The sequence below is a fragment of the Acanthaster planci genome, linkage group LG02, assembly GCF_054643075.1.
Source record: "Acanthaster planci isolate LZ-2023a linkage group LG02, COTS_SCS, whole genome shotgun sequence".
In the NCBI taxonomy this organism is placed as follows: Eukaryota; Metazoa; Echinodermata; class Asteroidea; order Valvatida; family Acanthasteridae; genus Acanthaster; species Acanthaster planci.
In genome coordinates, this window is record NC_141778.1 from 30,793,674 (window position 1) to 30,810,453 (window position 16,780).

The following is a 16,780-nucleotide window of genomic DNA, read 5'->3' on the forward strand; positions in this document are numbered from 1 at the left end:
CCTGTGGGATTGACCTGTTTTGTTCTTGTTCCGAATTGGCTTTGTCTCGTCCATCTTCAATTGTTATTACTGCAGTCGAGCTTGTTGCAGTTCAACGTAGCATCTACCTGGAGAAGAGATTTGAAACACACTTGTTTTTGTTTTCGTGCACTAGCTAATTAAGAGCATTTTTGTGTTTTAGAGTAGGCTCGCAGAACCAACCACGAAATGGATTTTTGGGGGGGGTCACAGCTGCTCCAACATTAAAAATTGCTACCCGGCATTTTTGCCTTTTCTTGACTAATCATGAAACAGCCGTCTATATGAAGTCTGGTTCCCTAATACCCTTCGTGCGTTGGAGGTATCGCTAGGTACTTTCAATCACAAATTCACGGGTACGGGTATGCGTGTACACCGTACATGTACACATGTACATGTACGTAGGCCTAGTCCGTTTGGACACGGTTCATGGAGTTAGTTACATGTACATGTAATTTGGCCGCATATCCACATATTTGCTGCTGCACTTGAGATCAAACTCTCATTCAGTTCTGGTTAGAGTTTGATCTCAAGTGCAGTAGCAAATATGTGGATATGCGGCCAAATTACATGTACATGTAACTCCATGAACCGTGTCCAAACGGACTAGGCCTACGTTCATGACATGTGTACATGTACGTACTGCACACGTATGTCTCTTTTGACGTGTTTTTATACTGTCGCCATGCATCACACATCTAAAGAGAAATGTCAAAAGAAAGCCCTCCACAACCCTATATCAAGGGCTTAAATGTAGGGCTGTCTTCAATTGTTCCTTGTAATGTTGCACTCTCACTGCCGATTATAAATCCCTCATGAAATGCATGTAAGTTGTTGTGAAGGCTAGAATTGCCAGAAAAGCGGAAGTTGTTTGGGACAGCCATGCTAGGTGTCTGTACATTAGTAAACAGATACAGATTAAGGTAGTTCTAGATATTGACTCTTTTCCTGATTTGCTATTTTACCAGCATGGCACAGAAAATGTGAGGAATCTTTTTCTGTGACAAATCCTGACCTTGGTCTATGAATACATGTACATTGTAAATCAGAATCACAATGATTATGACTTCTTGGTCATGAGATTTGACTGGATACAAGCTCTTTGTATCCATTGGGTAAAAATCCTGCTTTCTGAAAATTAACAAGAAGTAAATTCTTGGCAATACAAACTGCACAGTTCAATTTCTGCCATGCATGCAGGTGCAGAGAATGTACGTCGGCAGACTCAAGAGTCTTCTTGTTCCAGTGTTGGCCGTTATCTTGATAATGCTGGTACTCAACATGAAGGGACCGGCTAATGTTCTCCAGCAGATTGAAGTACATGGGAACCTGTTACACCTCGGCCAGAGAGACTTCGCTTTTGTTGGCACAGCGAGAACGTTCAACTGGACGCTCAATTACACAAAGTATTTAGTTGCTGCCTACTCACCCACCAAGGGTCACGTTAATCCGCACAACTTTAAACTTGTTTTGGACGAACCAATGGCATGCATGGATCCCAAGACTGAGACTCCCAAACCAGTCCTCCTGCTCGTGCTTGTAGCCAGTATTCACAGGAACTTTAAACGGAGACAAGCCATCCGGGAAACTTGGGGCAGCCTGAAGCAGCTGGCCGGTCTCCCCATCGTGACACTGTTTCTACTAGGGGACAGGGGAGACCCGAGCCTCCACAAGCGGGTTCTGGAAGAGAGCTTGCAACACCACGACCTCTTGATGGAGGACTTTGTGGACACCTACCGTAACTTGACCTTGAAGACCATGATGGCCATGAAGTGGGCCAGCACCCACTGTCCACAGGCCTCGTTTGTCATGAAGACGGATGACGACATGTTCGTCAGCTATCAGAATCTCCTGGACTACGTGACTGTCCTAGATCCCCCTAGAATTGACCTCGCGTTTGGGCTCGTCATTGCTGGAGAAGCCCCCATTCGCGACAAGGGGAGCAAGTGGTACATGCCCCAGGATGTCTTTCCAGGAAACTTGTATCCCCCATGGCTGTCTGGCGGTGGTTTTGTTCTCTCTGGTGACGTACCAGGGAAGATTTACGCAGCGTCTCTAGAAGCCAGATACCTCCATCTAGAAGATGTGTTTGTTGGTTTGTGCTTGGAGAAACTGAATGTCAAGCCCATTATGAACCGCCAATTTAGTAATCTTCACATCAAGTATTCATACTGCAGATTTCGCTATGTAATTACTGCCCATTCCTATGGCCCAGACCAGCTTAGGACAATGTGGAAAGAGCTGCTCATTCAAAAGCCATGTTGGCCCTGGACTTAGAACTACATCAACGCTGAAGCTTTGTTGTTTGCCTGGAAGAATAATTGTATTTGCAACTTACATGTACGTGTGTACAATTGCTGCTATGGACAAAGAGTTTTTGATCCCCGTTTTTTATTCTGAAATTATTTCAGTCAATTTTTTTAAAGAGTCAAACCTCTGATATGAGGGACACTTCATAATGGCTCACAGCTGTAATGTGGGATATGACTTTTGAAAACCTAAGGGATGCATACATGTACATGTAGCTAATACCTAAGGGTGTTTAAACCCTCCTATCCTACCTCACAGCAGTCCACAACAGCTGTGTCATATCCATCTTAATGACTTTTCACTTGCTTTTCTAAGGGAAATTAAGGGCGACAAAGAAATCTTTGAACATTAGTGGTTCAGTCCCTGCATTACTCTTTGCACTGCAAAGAACCGTGTGATATACAACACTGGCTGTTGCGATGTCTAACGGTGAGTGTGACATGCAGTTATGTCGCCCTGTCCCGTGATTGTTCTGAGCCAATGAAAAAAAACACAGTAAGAAAAGCAGAGGTATAACAAATGCTGATTTTCTTAAGTGAGTGCTTGAAATGCAAATCAAAGTTTGGCACAAAAGAGGAAATGTACTGTGACAGTGACACCGTGTTGGGGAAAATATCAAGGGGGGTTGGGCAGATCCCGTCTCCAGCGCTTTAAGGGTTGAGATTGGAGGGGCCACAGAGTTGGAGGGTAGAGCAACAATTAAAAATGAGTTGGTGTGGGTCATGCATATTTCTTTCCTCATTCTTCTTGTGATGTGCTAATATGATTTCTTGTGGTCGGTTCATAAAACATTCCTAGCTTCGATGAGGCAATAATCATGCTTTGAAATCAGGGTGCTGTTGAAAAATCATGAGATATCAGTAATCATGGTTTTTTTGATTAGACGACCCAACCGTAGAGGGACAAGTAACATGAGATGATGAGTAGTTCCTCCATAATTCAGATATGTGTAGCAATCACTTGTCATCAGATTAAATGTGAAACAAGGTCCTCACATCAGCTCGTAGCCAGTTGTTAAATAACTGGCTGAGAAACTGCCATTGTACAAATGGCCTTCTCTCCTTGGTGCTTTCAAACTGATGAAATCCACGTTTTATTATGTGCTTTATTAATGCTGTTTGCTCAATATCCATTATTTAGGGGATATTAGAAATAAAGATTCTTATTGGCATTGTCTTTGGACAGTCAACTCTTATTATGGACAAATGGGGAGAGCCAGAGATGCCAATTCATTCGGGAAAAAATGCTTCTAGACGGAAGGAGAAAAATTTACAGGAATTTTGTAGATTTCAGAAAGTGGTGATCCTGATTATAAAAGGACACCAAAACTCGAACGAGTAAGCATCGGTGCCCAGTTTATTGGCTATGGAAACTACGAATCGTGACAACAGAATGTTTAGAGTTAATATTAAAATGTCATCAAAAGAATCAGGAGGGCTTATTAATAGTATACAACTGAAAGACCAGTTACTGCAAACAGCGCCCTCTGTTCATCAAGTTGTGGCATTCCTAACCTACTACATGTACACTGTTCAGATTAAGCGGCTCTATGACAGGTATGACAGTTATTAATACAAAGTACAGAGATATTCAGAGTTTAAGGCAGGCTAGATAAACGTTCATACGCCAACAGGGTGGTCGTGATCAATGGCCACACAACCTGAAAGGCGGATCTCTTCAATGTTAGAAACACCGCAAGAGGGCGCAATTTGTGCAACCCAGCCAGAGCCGAGCACCGTGGGCGTTAACACGTTTTGCACATCTCTAAATTTTCAGCCGAAGTAGAATAAGTATTTTGTAACTGGACTGAATAGTATTTAGCACAATCATTCGTATATCGGCAATTTCGTCTGGCCTCTATCAGTGGAAAAAAAAATCACATTGGGCACTCCAGTTCGATAACTGACATTTCGTGAGAACGTACGTGAAGTCAACATTTGCAAAGTCGATGTCAACACGTAAGACACCCCCGTACAAGCTCACACGTAATGATTTTGGTTAAAACTGAGATGTTCTTGGAAATTAATACGCATTGAGGATTACTTTTAGCTGTTACAAAGTATTTGCTTGACAGCGCTTGCATTGGAATAATATATATATATATAAAGGCCTTTATAGGATTGACATGAGGAATTGACAGCGATCAAGGTGATACAATTTAAAAAGCTTTTCATTCGAAACAGAGCTTGGACAGTCGTGCCGCGTTATCAAAATAGTCACAAATAGTTAATGAAGTTATATCGGCTGTTTGGATGTAATAGAAGACTCGCTCGGGGAGCATGTAAAAGCGATACCTCCCTAGTACCGACAGGGAGTGAAAGATTATCGTTGTGCCCCTGACAAATTACAGGCTTCGTACCAGTGTTGCAGATCGAATCGAAGTCATGTTTGTCTCTCCATCTGTCCTTGCATCGTCTATGGGCCCGGTTCGGTGCCAAGGACGCCTGGAAATCTACAAGAGCCTTGGAAGGTTGAGTAACCGTTGTAAGAATCTTTTCAGTGCCTTGCTATGGTAATTTTTCAGTCAGAAGAGCCTTTCATGAAGCATTTAAAAAGAGATGAGGTCGCCCCTCGTAATCCTAATCCAGTTCTCGTTTATTACGTCAGAAGTAAGCTGAATGTGACTGCAACATGAACAAAGCCGCGCGTCTGTATCACGTTACTTGTTTTTTCAAGTGGTGGGTGACTCATGATCAGAGAGTCTGGGGTTCGACTCCAGCTGCCAGCTACGTGTGTCTCCTGGTAAGCCACTTTACACCAATATGCCGTCCCCACCTTTAGGAGTACAATGAATATGCATTAGCTGGGGAGCAACGTGCGACGGACTAGCATCCCAATTCAATGGGAATCGAAATACCATTAGTCGTTTCATGCCAAACGCCTGGCTAAGGGGTCACACTGGCTCGGGCCGGACCTCACAACTGTGCTACCCTCTTTACTTGTATTTGTATCTTGGGAGTTGCCTTCTTAGTGCACGGAGTACATGTTTAGTCCGTGCTTAGTGTCATGCGTTCCCGTCGCTGAAGAAAAGGTCAGATTATTTCAGAGGGGAAGAAGATGTTGAAGGTCCCAATATTTCAGTTGTGATTTCCGGGTCGTCGGGTGATTTCGGACACCTTTTTCCATCTGATAGCTCAATAAAATTTTATAACTTAGGTTATGCTTGGAAAAATGTGTAATTTGGAAGGCACATCCTAAATGCATGGGCGGTTTAGTTATGCTTTACTGCCTTTCTCACCGGCCCGGACCTTGCACGCACCCACCAGTATGTGCCATGTATGAATGATTGCTCTTCCCCATGCCACACGGATGTTCCAGCCGCACGCAGCATAATGCCTTGTATGTATGTCGGACTGCTGCACGTTGGACAGCGGCTGTAATTAGTCAATTTACAATGGGACAGGGCTTAATGGATCGGTTAGTAGTAACGTCGATTAATTTAAATGCGACCTTGATTTGGGATCATGTGATCTCCACTTTGAATTTGAAGACAACCTGCCCACGTCGGCTTCCCTACAAATTAAACTACGACAGCGTCTCCTCAAGATGTGTGGTGTGCCTAGATTTCCCGGGATAATTAAAGGAAAAACGTAGGTGTGTATGCCCATTTTATTCTGCAGAGAGGGGAGAGAAAGCGGAAAAGTGCCAAGGCGCGCAAGCGTCTTTGCAACGAAGGAAATTACAGCACGCGTGTGGAGAAATCTGAACTTTTCATCGGACAACGTGGATTCCATTAACCTACAGTGATAAATTACACAAATATTGAGAGTGGTCTTAGAGGCTTGTTCTCGTGTAATGCACACCGGAGCCTGCGGATGGTCTCACCTATGCCGGGGCTGTTCCGCGAATCTAATGCCGGATCCACTGTTGACACGTTGTATCTAATTTCGGGACGGTTAATATCTTGGAGAGACACGGACAAATAAAGAACAAGAGGGGGTGTTTGCGGGGATCGCTTTAATATCGTGATACGGCACAGGAGGTTGCTCATACGGCCAGTGCAGAACGCGCCACAAGATTTTCCCAAGGATTCATGTTTCTTGTTTAATCAATCCAACAATTTCCGCTTTCCTGGCGGACTCGTGTGACTATCGACCCCTGAATGTACGCTAATTCAGTCGCGCGCAACACTGCACAGAGGGGGGGCTGGGAACACATTTTGGATGCCTTCCCTCTTGCTCCTAGTCTTTCCTCTGTACGCTACACGCATTCTATCCTTGCAATCGATGCCCGGCCATGTAACGGTCACCGGCCAGGAAGGCCCAAGGACACGGGATGGAGCAAAGCAGGTGAAGCGGAAGTTTTCGTGGCACGCGTAACTAGCGCGGTTCGAGTTCGATACAATCAGGGGCTTGTCTGCCGGGCGCTGACACACGGCCGCGTCAAAACTCAATGAAGAAATGTTGTTTCCTGATGCACAGGCAGATCATAAAAACGTACAAATTCTCTTATTGCTGCTCTGCGACAGCCCTCGATTTACATCAATCCAGCGACAAATGATTTGCATCTTTACCAAGAGATACTCGGATCTCACGATTATCAAGTTTGACCATTTTTAGGAGAGGGCTACGCAAGAATTAGTGTGATGAAAACGAAGGCCATTAATTACTTCCGATTCAAAAGTGACAAAACCGATAATGATACAAGGCAGGAGCCATGGACAGATTGTGAATATTTTGGACATCGTAGAACTCCAGCGGTAGCCTTCTAGTCTCCACTCCAACCCGAAAGATGTCGGAATGATTTGCATCATTCATTGACTAAATCAAGAAAATTTAGCCGGAAAGAGACTCGCAATCTCGAACCCTCTCTAGTTTCACATTTCCTATTCAAGCACATACATTATCTACCACTTGGCATTTTGACCGTTTTGTTGTGTGTCACAGTAAAACTGCATGGAGCCCATCGATATTCCTGACCATGACAAATATTGGGATTTCGCACGTAATTGGCTGTGAGGCACTAAGTCAAGGCTTTGCAAGTCTAGTTCGAACCCAAAACACTGAATAGAGTGCAACCAGAACTGATACGTGAGGCTCAGGGCTCGTACATGTTGGTTGTTACGGGAAAAAAATCATAGTTAAGCGGCGTTCTACTTAACAGGCACCTGACGGCCTTTCGTACGTAAAAAAAGAAAAAAAAGGGGCATCACTTGACCTACATAAATTCGCAAATGAATGCCTCTCGAACAGTGCGCCGCCCAGGCGACGTTCCGGGTACTTCAAGTGATAAATCTATGAGCTGAGGACCAAGGGACCAGGGGTGCAACTGTAAACCAGAAAAGCTCATAGCACATGGCGTGGAAATCATCGTGTTATGCGTTGTTATCTGCATATAACAGAAAGTTGGAGAAAATGAGAGGAAAAGATGAGTAACATTCCCCAAGATTCAAAAGGATCAAAGCCAAGATTCAAACCATTTTCAACATTATCATGAGGTCTGACTATACAAGTACATTCTGCTGGATGGAGTGATGCCCTGTCTGTTTTATGATCACGTCCACTAAATTTGGATTCGATCATAATAATTTGTTTTCCCCCAATTTTCTATTTCCCCATCTGCCAGCAACGTACAACTATTAATGCTCAATGTCCTCAGCTGCATTGATTTGACTTGTAACATTGAGTTACACGGGTAACATTGAGTCACACGGGTAACACACGGGTTTGTGATTGCGACACTATATAAAGCACCTGATTTTAACCTAATTTCCCCGATCATTCTTGAGCATGCTACAACCACAGAGCAAGGTCCTTGCTCTAACATGTATGTTACAACAGGCAGAATAATCAGTCATTGAGGATAGTGCATATAAGTACCGGCGTCTAGGTATTAACTAGCAACCGATTTGATTCGATTACACGTGTGTTGCACAAGTAAGCCTAATGTGCAATCAAGTGTAGAGGATCAATCAAACTACAAGTGCATGGGAAGGGTGGATTGTGAATGAGTAGGAACACCTCCAACACCGTTTTGTCCAGAGTCTTAGTTGCATTCTTCGATGAGGGATGATTCTGACCTTGCCCTTTAATCCGCATTGCAAGATTGTCCATCTGTCCGTTTGTAAGAGTCTCGATTGGATTGATTGGAAGCCAGGCCACGGAGTGTGGCTGTGAGACGCAGAGCGACGCAGACCGTCGGTTCTGGGTCCCAGGGTATTCGATTGGATCTCCCACCCAACCCCCTCGCCACACAGTGTCACGCTGACGATTTTCTTTCGCCAAAGGGTCCCGATCTGCGCGGCATGGAGAAATTGGGCCGCGCAATCTCGCACCCACCTCACGTCGCCCAATCGCCGCTCTATCACCTCAAGCCGGAAATCTGTAGCCGCGCAGCCCCAAAAGCTGAGGTGTGCAAAGAAAACATCATCCCCGATAATCTAGAAATAAAGCCTGGTTCAGCTCCACATTTCGCGTTCTATTTCGGCTTCGGGGCTATGCATCTCCATGTATGCCACTTCCCTACAGCTCACGCAGCGCTAACTTCGTGCTTGGAAACCAACGTCTGGTTGTTAATGGCAGACCGGCTTTAGCGCTCGAGGGCGGTAATGGTGTTTACCAACTCCGGCGATTTGTGTCCACACATCACACCAATATCATCCTGTTATCAGACGAACGCCAATAATTGATGGGATCTGTGGCAAGCGTAAATATTGTCATTAGTCAGCAATTAAAAAGTCACGTGCTCGGGTTTGCCGAACGCGTATGAAGAATACACGAAACTTTCTTCCCATCACAACCAGTGCAAATACAAATCACAGGGTACTATGGCGACGCAGTGCTTTTTGAAGATAGCCTAGCCTTTGCTGGTAGATCAAGATGTGCTCTCCTGCTGTGTGGGAAGTTTAGCCTACGCTGCCTCTATTTTGGGCCTGCGTTTGAGGTCCATTATGCGTGAAAATCGGATCCAGTCCTCTAATTACATTACGAAAAGCTGTTGCAAGAGCTGGAAAGTGATTGAGAACTGGTTTTGAACAGGGACGGCAACTTTAAGGTAGGATGGGACATCAACCATTTTGACAATTTACGTTGGAACATTATTTGCTACACTTCCTATTTCTCTTAAGTGTATATGAAAACTATAATGAGATCCCTTTACATGATTTTTCTAAACATTTTCTTGCCATTTAAAATTATCTATGCTTTTCCTGACACCTACGGGGGCTGTTGGTGGGAAACAACGTTAACTTTAGGGGTTTGCTGTTCAAATTCTGAACCCAAAATTAGCTTCTTGAAACTATTTGAAAACTTCACTCACTGGTCGGGCTGTTAAATTAAAAAAAAAAACAGTTTCGCCGTCGAAAAGTCCATGCATGTAACACTGTCACGTATGTTCGTGGTCCATAGCCTCAACGATATTTTAGTTGCTTTCACTCGCGCGTGCGCTGTCTGATCAAATAGCAGACGACTGTTATAGCAGCCGACGCTTTTCGTCGGGCGTCAGAAATACATGGCACAAACATCACACGGTGCTGACGTGTAATTAGCTTCTGACAAAAATTATCTAATTTATTACGAAGGTTCGGGAACAGACCTTGTACTTTTTGGGATTGTTTTTTCGAGAAGAATAGTCAAGATAATAGAAAGTGGCAATTATTTCAGCTTGTAACAGTCATGAAAATTTTTTAAATTTGCGAATTTCATGCCCTGTGTTTCTCCCCACTTTTCTCAAAATAAATAATCTCCCCCCTAAAAAAAGCTACCATTACCAGGAGAAAAGATGCCTGCAAACATATTGGCAAGTGTTGCTACATGATAACTGGCTGAGATAAATTGTGTCCATCAGATACATTAGGTCGACACACTGTTTACTCTCTTTCTATAAAACGCCATCTACGATTTAGCGTGATAATTGATCTAGTATTCAGCCATCCTTTGTGAAAAAACTGTAAAAGAGCAGGGTTTTAACAAAATTGTCTACCTTTTCTGACATAGCCTGCGTTCGGTGAGGTATGTTTACTACACAAATTGCTGTGCTGAATTCAAGGAGTGTTGGTAACTTTACTATTGACATCCAGCTGGAAAGACTGATTAATCGTGATTTAATGCACCTTTTTCGACGAGGAAAAATGTGCACAGCCACAGCCTTCAGTTGTTATGAGCCCTGAGCTGGACCAAGAGAGGGCGCAATTTCCCCAGCAACTTGGGCTCCTTTGGTAGGAACTGCACTTCGCTGGTTCAGAAACAAGAATGAATGCACGCGTTTACCGACAAAATGAGCACTGTCGACCGACATAGCTCATTGCAACTGATGATGGGGGTACGTCTGCTCAAGGCGGACATACAGAATAGTTATTCACAGAAAGGGAAGGATGGTTGGTTGTCTACTCTCCGCACGCCTCCAGAAAGCCATATAACGCTACTTGCTGTCGCGAAACAGCAAAAGTGTTCTGACCCTTAATGAGTCGGGCCCTTTGGGGTCCATTCTGCTAATGAAATGTCTTTAACTTTGGGGTTTTCTCCTGAAATGACATCAGAGGTTTGCTCATGACTGTGCAAATTCACCTGAGCATTACAACCCGAAACAATGACAACATAAGAGAAAATAAAAACAAGGTAAAAGGGAATACACAAGGATGACAGAAAAATATAGATAAAGAATAGACCACACGCGCCCTTTAATACTTTACAGGCCCACCTTTGATATTTATTGACACAGTTTTTCGAACTCGTCGTCAACTTGTCAAAAACTGCATAATTGACTGAAGTTTCTACACCTTCAAGCCACGACGACTTATACTTAAACACCTAACTCACCCCTTTTTTTTTATTCCAAACTTCAACCTCGATTCTCACCAAGTCCCAACGAACCTACCCCGTGGGCCTATTTGCAATCATCATGTATCGACATGCAGAGCATCTAACTTGCCAGAGTAGCAACATTATAAAAAAATGTTCCCTCTGTTGTTGGAGTGAAATACAGTCGCTCAGAGCAAGAGCGACACAAGTATGTTTTGGGCGCTAATGGCGATGGGCAGAATCAGGGCGGTCGCGTGTCTCTCCTTGCCCTGCTCACTCAAGGCACCATTTTTCTGTCCCAAAAAACCTTCCGCCATTAAGGTATGTGGCAGGAATCTGTTTTCCGCGGGGACAGGTTACACAAAGCATACAGAGTACCCTAGCACCTGTGCGAAGGTCAAGGTTGTCAGCTAATCTGCAAACCTGCAGGCGGTGAAAGGTTTAATTGTGACTCCGTGTTTTTGGCGCGAAAATCTCACATTGAAAAAATACAGCGACCTCGGTTAATGCTATCGGCGTTCAGTGGCCCAAATACATATATGGTACCAGTATGTCACAGTGCCTTCGGTTAGCTTTACAATGGGAGTAAACTCACGGAGGTTCGAGGAGACAACTTACAAGGAATCAGGGATATTTGTAATGATTTTTTAAAGGGTTTCACCTATAGGGAAATATGTCGCTCCACTGGGTTCTGTTCACAAATACCCCCTCAACGGTAAGCAACAGAAAGGCTAGGCCAGCCGAACGGCTGGTTTCAGCCTTCACAATTTGTTCAGAGTTACACACACAGAATGGCACCGGAGAGCGACCACGGAACAATCTTCCCTACTTCCCTGAATATTAACTTGATGTATGCGCTGACTAACGAAGTGAAAATGTCAGCCAGTGATGTCGACTCAAAATGACAGACGTTACTCGTGAATTATGCAGCATGCAGATGTGTCGTTGGTCATCTGGATCAGAGACTTTTGTTGCTAACCTGGACATGAATGTGACTGGTATTATGTAGAAGAGCTTAGAAGTAATCCAACGTTCAGACATCATATTGTGCAAAAATAAATGGTGAAAACGGAAAGATAAATAGGCAGCCGTCATCCCCGTGCAGAGTTTATTTAACCTGGCAAGTCGAGCCCTTTTTCTGCCGTCAGTTTTTCCCTCCATTGGGATGTTTACCTTCAAATGAACTACTGTGTTACTCGTGATCTTTTAGCACTGAAAAAATAGTGGCTGGGCCCGCCCCTTGTGCACTTTGTCCTAGATTACCGCCATTTAAGGGATGGATTGACTCGGTAACCGTACGAAGCGCGGGCTGTCAGTCGACAGCCGAGCTGAGGATGGTGGGGGCAGAGGTGGGAGGGGAGGAATAATCTGCGCCTGAGCTCTGGCTGAGAAGGTAATTTCCCTCTATAAGCAAACAAAAGCTAGCTTCCAGCCTCTTCTTGTTCCGGGAAGGATCCAAACACAGCTCGAAAGAAACGTACGGGCTTAGACTTTCATTGGTGCACGCAATTTCCAAATCTCCCTGTCACGTTTGACAGATAACACCAATGTGTGAGGTTATTAAAGCCCATCATTCCATCATTTTTTCCCCGCTGATTTCGTGCAACCGAATCGTCGCTTGTCTCGCCCACAGCAGTTAGAGCACCGTCACTCAACAAGAGTTCATCAAGAAAAGACGGGTAATCGAGAACAAGGAGTAACAGGAACTATTTCTCCTCTGTGCTCCGTCAATTATTTAACGTCTCGTCACTTGGGGGATAGTACGAAATCCTCTAATCATTTGAAATTGCTGGAAAACCGACCCACTGAATTATCCTGGAGACTTTAATCAGAGGATAGATAAATGTGTTGATGCCGCAATATATCTCAGGAGGCTATTTCGTCTGGCGTGCCACCAATGAGGAGGAATTAATTTGAGTATTCAGGTTGAGAATTACTTGCCCCATTTTAGGTTTTTACCAGATTCATAATTGCTTTTGTCTTTTGGGTTAATTTGTTTGAGACTATGTGATAGATGAAATTGGACTTCAATATGTTTACTATGATATCACCTCCCATGGGGCTGAAGTGTAAAAAAACAAGGGAAAGCACTCTCATTAGAGACTGAAAGCGCGCGAGGCTATCAAGCATCATGCACATACATCGCTCCGCCCTGTTTGCACGGGGGAGACGTATTTTGTCGAGATTCTGACATGGCGGGGACAGGTCCAGATCCAGGGGTCGTCAAGTATATCGCGCTTAACACACTCCGCATTGTATCAATGTTTCCATCGCTTGTGACATTTTTATTGCGATTCCCACGGTGCTTCATATCATGACATTTCACGGGGTATTCGAATCTCATATGACTGCCGCGTGTGCAGGTTCAGAGGATTTTTTTTTTGGCGTCAATTCTGTGAAGTGCTCCCTTGAGTAAGCTCGACCTATAGACCAGTTTTCGCTATTCAAAACGGGTGTATTTTAAAGGTAGGATAACTATTGTTGTTGTTTTTTGGCTTTAATTTTACAAGATTGATTTGGGGTATGAATTTTATTGCAGCTTTCGCTCCACCGACTTGTTTCATGTTTTGAGTTAACTGCTCTGAGAAAGGTTGAGAAAAAAAAGTACGCTTTTAAAAGTTGAAGATCTTGTAATTTGTCATTTTGCAAAACCCGTGGACTATAGGGCGTTCTGAGTGAGCAAACAACGCACATGCGGTGTCAACCTGCAAACGAACAGGTGCTCTTTCCTTCTAAAAAGAGCAGTTCCCATGGCAAAGTGTAATCAGTAACTTTACTTTAAGAGTAGTGTGCCTCTTGGACTGTGCAGCACAACATTGCAAATTCGTGAATAAACGTCAAGCTGTGAAGTTACTGCAGCAATCGCACTTGTTTACGTATGATGTGCTTATGGCATGCGTGCGCGATTGTGTATCATGACCCCACACTCATGTCTGTTAGTACACGTCGTCGATGCAAATGAAGCCCATACTCATTTGACTTATTGATTTGGGCATACATGATGTTATAGCTGAAATAGTGGACGTTTCAAGTCTGCATATGGTGGCTTATTTTGACAAAAATGGGCCTCGCTGTGCAGCTGAAAAAGGGCAGCCATGTTGGCCAAGCATACACTAGCTGATATTTTGAACCGCTTGGACGGGTCCATGCTTTGTGGTCAGATGGCAACATTTAAGGAAAATCCCGTTCATAAATCAAATTTAACTTCAAACTGATCCACATGTTCTTTTTATTTTAGAGCTTACATCTTCCTGTTCTCGCAGTTTACAATGCGTTTGGTGAATTTCGCCGGCGTGGCTTTAGCTGCTTTTAGAATTATCTGTCTATTCAGACTTCAACATCGGCCGTACACACCACACACAAACATTGGCGCCCGTTAGTGGATGTGGTATGGGAAAAGAAACGTTCTTTCGAACGACAGTCGGTCGATCATCTTTGAGAAAGAACAAAACTCGTTTTCTTAAAAAGGGTAGCATTCTGAGCGGAACTAACTTACAGATTTACCGAGGCTGTTATGTACTTTCTTTCAAGTAAGACATCCAAGAGTTATCAACACCTTCACAATTAACTGCAAATTTTCATATTTCGATTTTTCAAAAATTGATGATTGAAAGAAAAATGATTTTTCGTGAAATAATTGGTGAAAATGAGAAATCGAAGCCTCCTATTCTCAACTTCCTCTAGAACATAAAAAGCTACGAATTTACTTCAACATTTCACTAATTTGAATCGAGCCAGACTATTATTCATTTCATATTCTGCTAAATTTTGTTTTTAATTCATCCACAGTAGCCTGCATGTTTTTCTGAATTGAAGCACTAAATACAACAACATCGCGCAAACAATTTCTTTTTCAAATCACAGTTTTATTCAATTAAAATTATATTTTTCTCTCTTTTGGACTCCTCCAATGAAATTTATCAATTTTCCTGCATATTTTCCTAAATAACTCTGAAAGGTTATAATTTGTCAAACGTAAACCATTAATTTTTGATACAAGTTTCCAACCCAAAGCAAAATGCCAATAAGCTGCATAAAACACTTCGATCACAAATATTTTGATAACATTTCGAAATAGCCCTTGCACATTCCTCAATCAAGGAGAAATTCCTGGAGGCCAACCAAATGCTCCACACAAGTTTCCAACAAGGGACAGATTTGTCTATCTCCAGTAATTCTTCAATGCAGCACGAACGAGGGATTGTTGTTTCCCCCCGGCAAACTCTACATTAATGCAGTACGAACGATAGGGTTTGCTAGGGATAGACAATCCCTAGTTCGTACTGCACTATAGAATTGTTTATCCCTAGGCACTCTTTGATGCAATAAGACCAGGCATAGAATTGTCTACCCCCGGCAAACCCTTCAATGCTGTATGGACAAGGGATACAGTTGTTTATCCCCACAAAGTCTAAAATGCAGTACAAAGTGGAAAAGAAAATTGTTTATCCTCCAAGGATAGACTTGTTCAGCTCATCAAACTCTTTACAATGTATGAACCATTCAGACATACATTCGTCCACCCCGCATTGTCTTAATAATACATAAACAGGGTCTGTTTGGTTTCCAATGAATTTTCTGATATTTTCATGATGGCCTCAAGGGACTTTAACTCAGTTCCGCGATTGATATTTGTCAGATATCTTTCACAGAATATCCTGCTACGCTCTTCGTATTGGCAGTTTCAGTTCAAAATGCAATGAAAAGCTTCACAAAATTTGAGTTTTCCTAACATAAGAAGAGGATGTATCAGTTGTGGTTTCCTGTTTCATAATGTACTATCAACATAATATCTGCATTAAACTTAGCTATTGTCGTTTCACGAAAGTATTTGCGGTCGGCAATTTTGAGGACAATGGACTACAGTCACTTTACTGCACTGTAAAATTACTAATTGTCGATGTTGGTTACTGAACAAAAAGAGAAATGGATACTGAACTTCTTTGAGAACAATTATTAAGGGTACGTACAGAACATTTCATCTGAAAGTAAACACCGGGAATTGGAGTGGGAAATTCAGTGAGAAAAATCCACTGTTACATTCACACTTCACAAGGCGTTATTTCCCACGAATGAAAAGGCACGCAAATATTATATTTCACTTGCGCAAAATTACGTGAAAATTGTTCCAATTTCTGTGAAAATGAGTGAAGATCGTTTCTCGTTTTTGTGAAAATCTCAGAGTTTGTGAATGAATTCCATGGGAAGAGGACAACTGTGAAGAGAAATTCCAATTCTAAGGCTAACTTTCAATTACAATATACTACATGCATGTACACTGTACATGTAACATGTACTCTGTTAATTAAATTTTCACAATGAAAATGTCAAATCCTTTAATTACCTGTGAAAAATCTCTCCAAAGGGTGTCACGATGCTTTCAGAATGTCTACAATTCTTCAGCCCCCCCCCCCATTTGACCCTTCCATCAGCTCTGGTAACAATTAGGCTGTTTGTTCTTCCCGCTGAAAGCAAAATTCACATATTGTGTGGTCATCAATAAACGTACATTTTATATTAGATCCACATACCCCGGGCCAGCAGCGCCTTCTAGAGTAATTCTGAATTCCTGGAACAGTTGAGCTTTCGATGTGTCCATTTTGTTAATGTTTTGGCTCCCTTTACACACCTTGAATTAGTGCACCACGTAATTCAAGTCTTTGGAACAGACGAATCTATTTCTTGTTGAATAGAATGCCAGTCTATAAAATCAC

At 42.9% G+C, this 16,780-nt stretch overlaps 2 protein-coding genes across 5 annotated transcripts in view; one reads left to right on the forward strand and one right to left on the reverse strand.

Moving 5' to 3' along the window:
- LOC110976980 (thyrotropin-releasing hormone receptor-like) overlaps positions 1 to 16,780 on the reverse strand; it is a 191,224-nt gene that overhangs the window by 76,764 nt on the left and 97,680 nt on the right. For 3 of the 4 annotated variants that reach the window (XR_015424594.1, XR_015424593.1, XR_015424595.1), the window contains exon 4: positions 2 to 107. The gene's annotated coding sequence lies outside the window, so the exon portion shown is untranslated. Of the gene's footprint in view, position 1; positions 108 to 15,488; positions 16,532 to 16,780 lie in introns of those variants that run through there. The other variant, XR_015424596.1, reaches the window with a different exon arrangement.
- Positions 894 to 3,055, forward strand: LOC110990293 (beta-1,3-galactosyltransferase 1-like). The gene has a single exon (XM_087133838.1). The coding sequence runs from the start codon at positions 1,213 to 1,215 to the stop codon at positions 2,293 to 2,295; it is 1,083 nt and encodes a 360-aa protein (XP_086989964.1). The 5' UTR covers positions 894 to 1,212; the 3' UTR covers positions 2,296 to 3,055.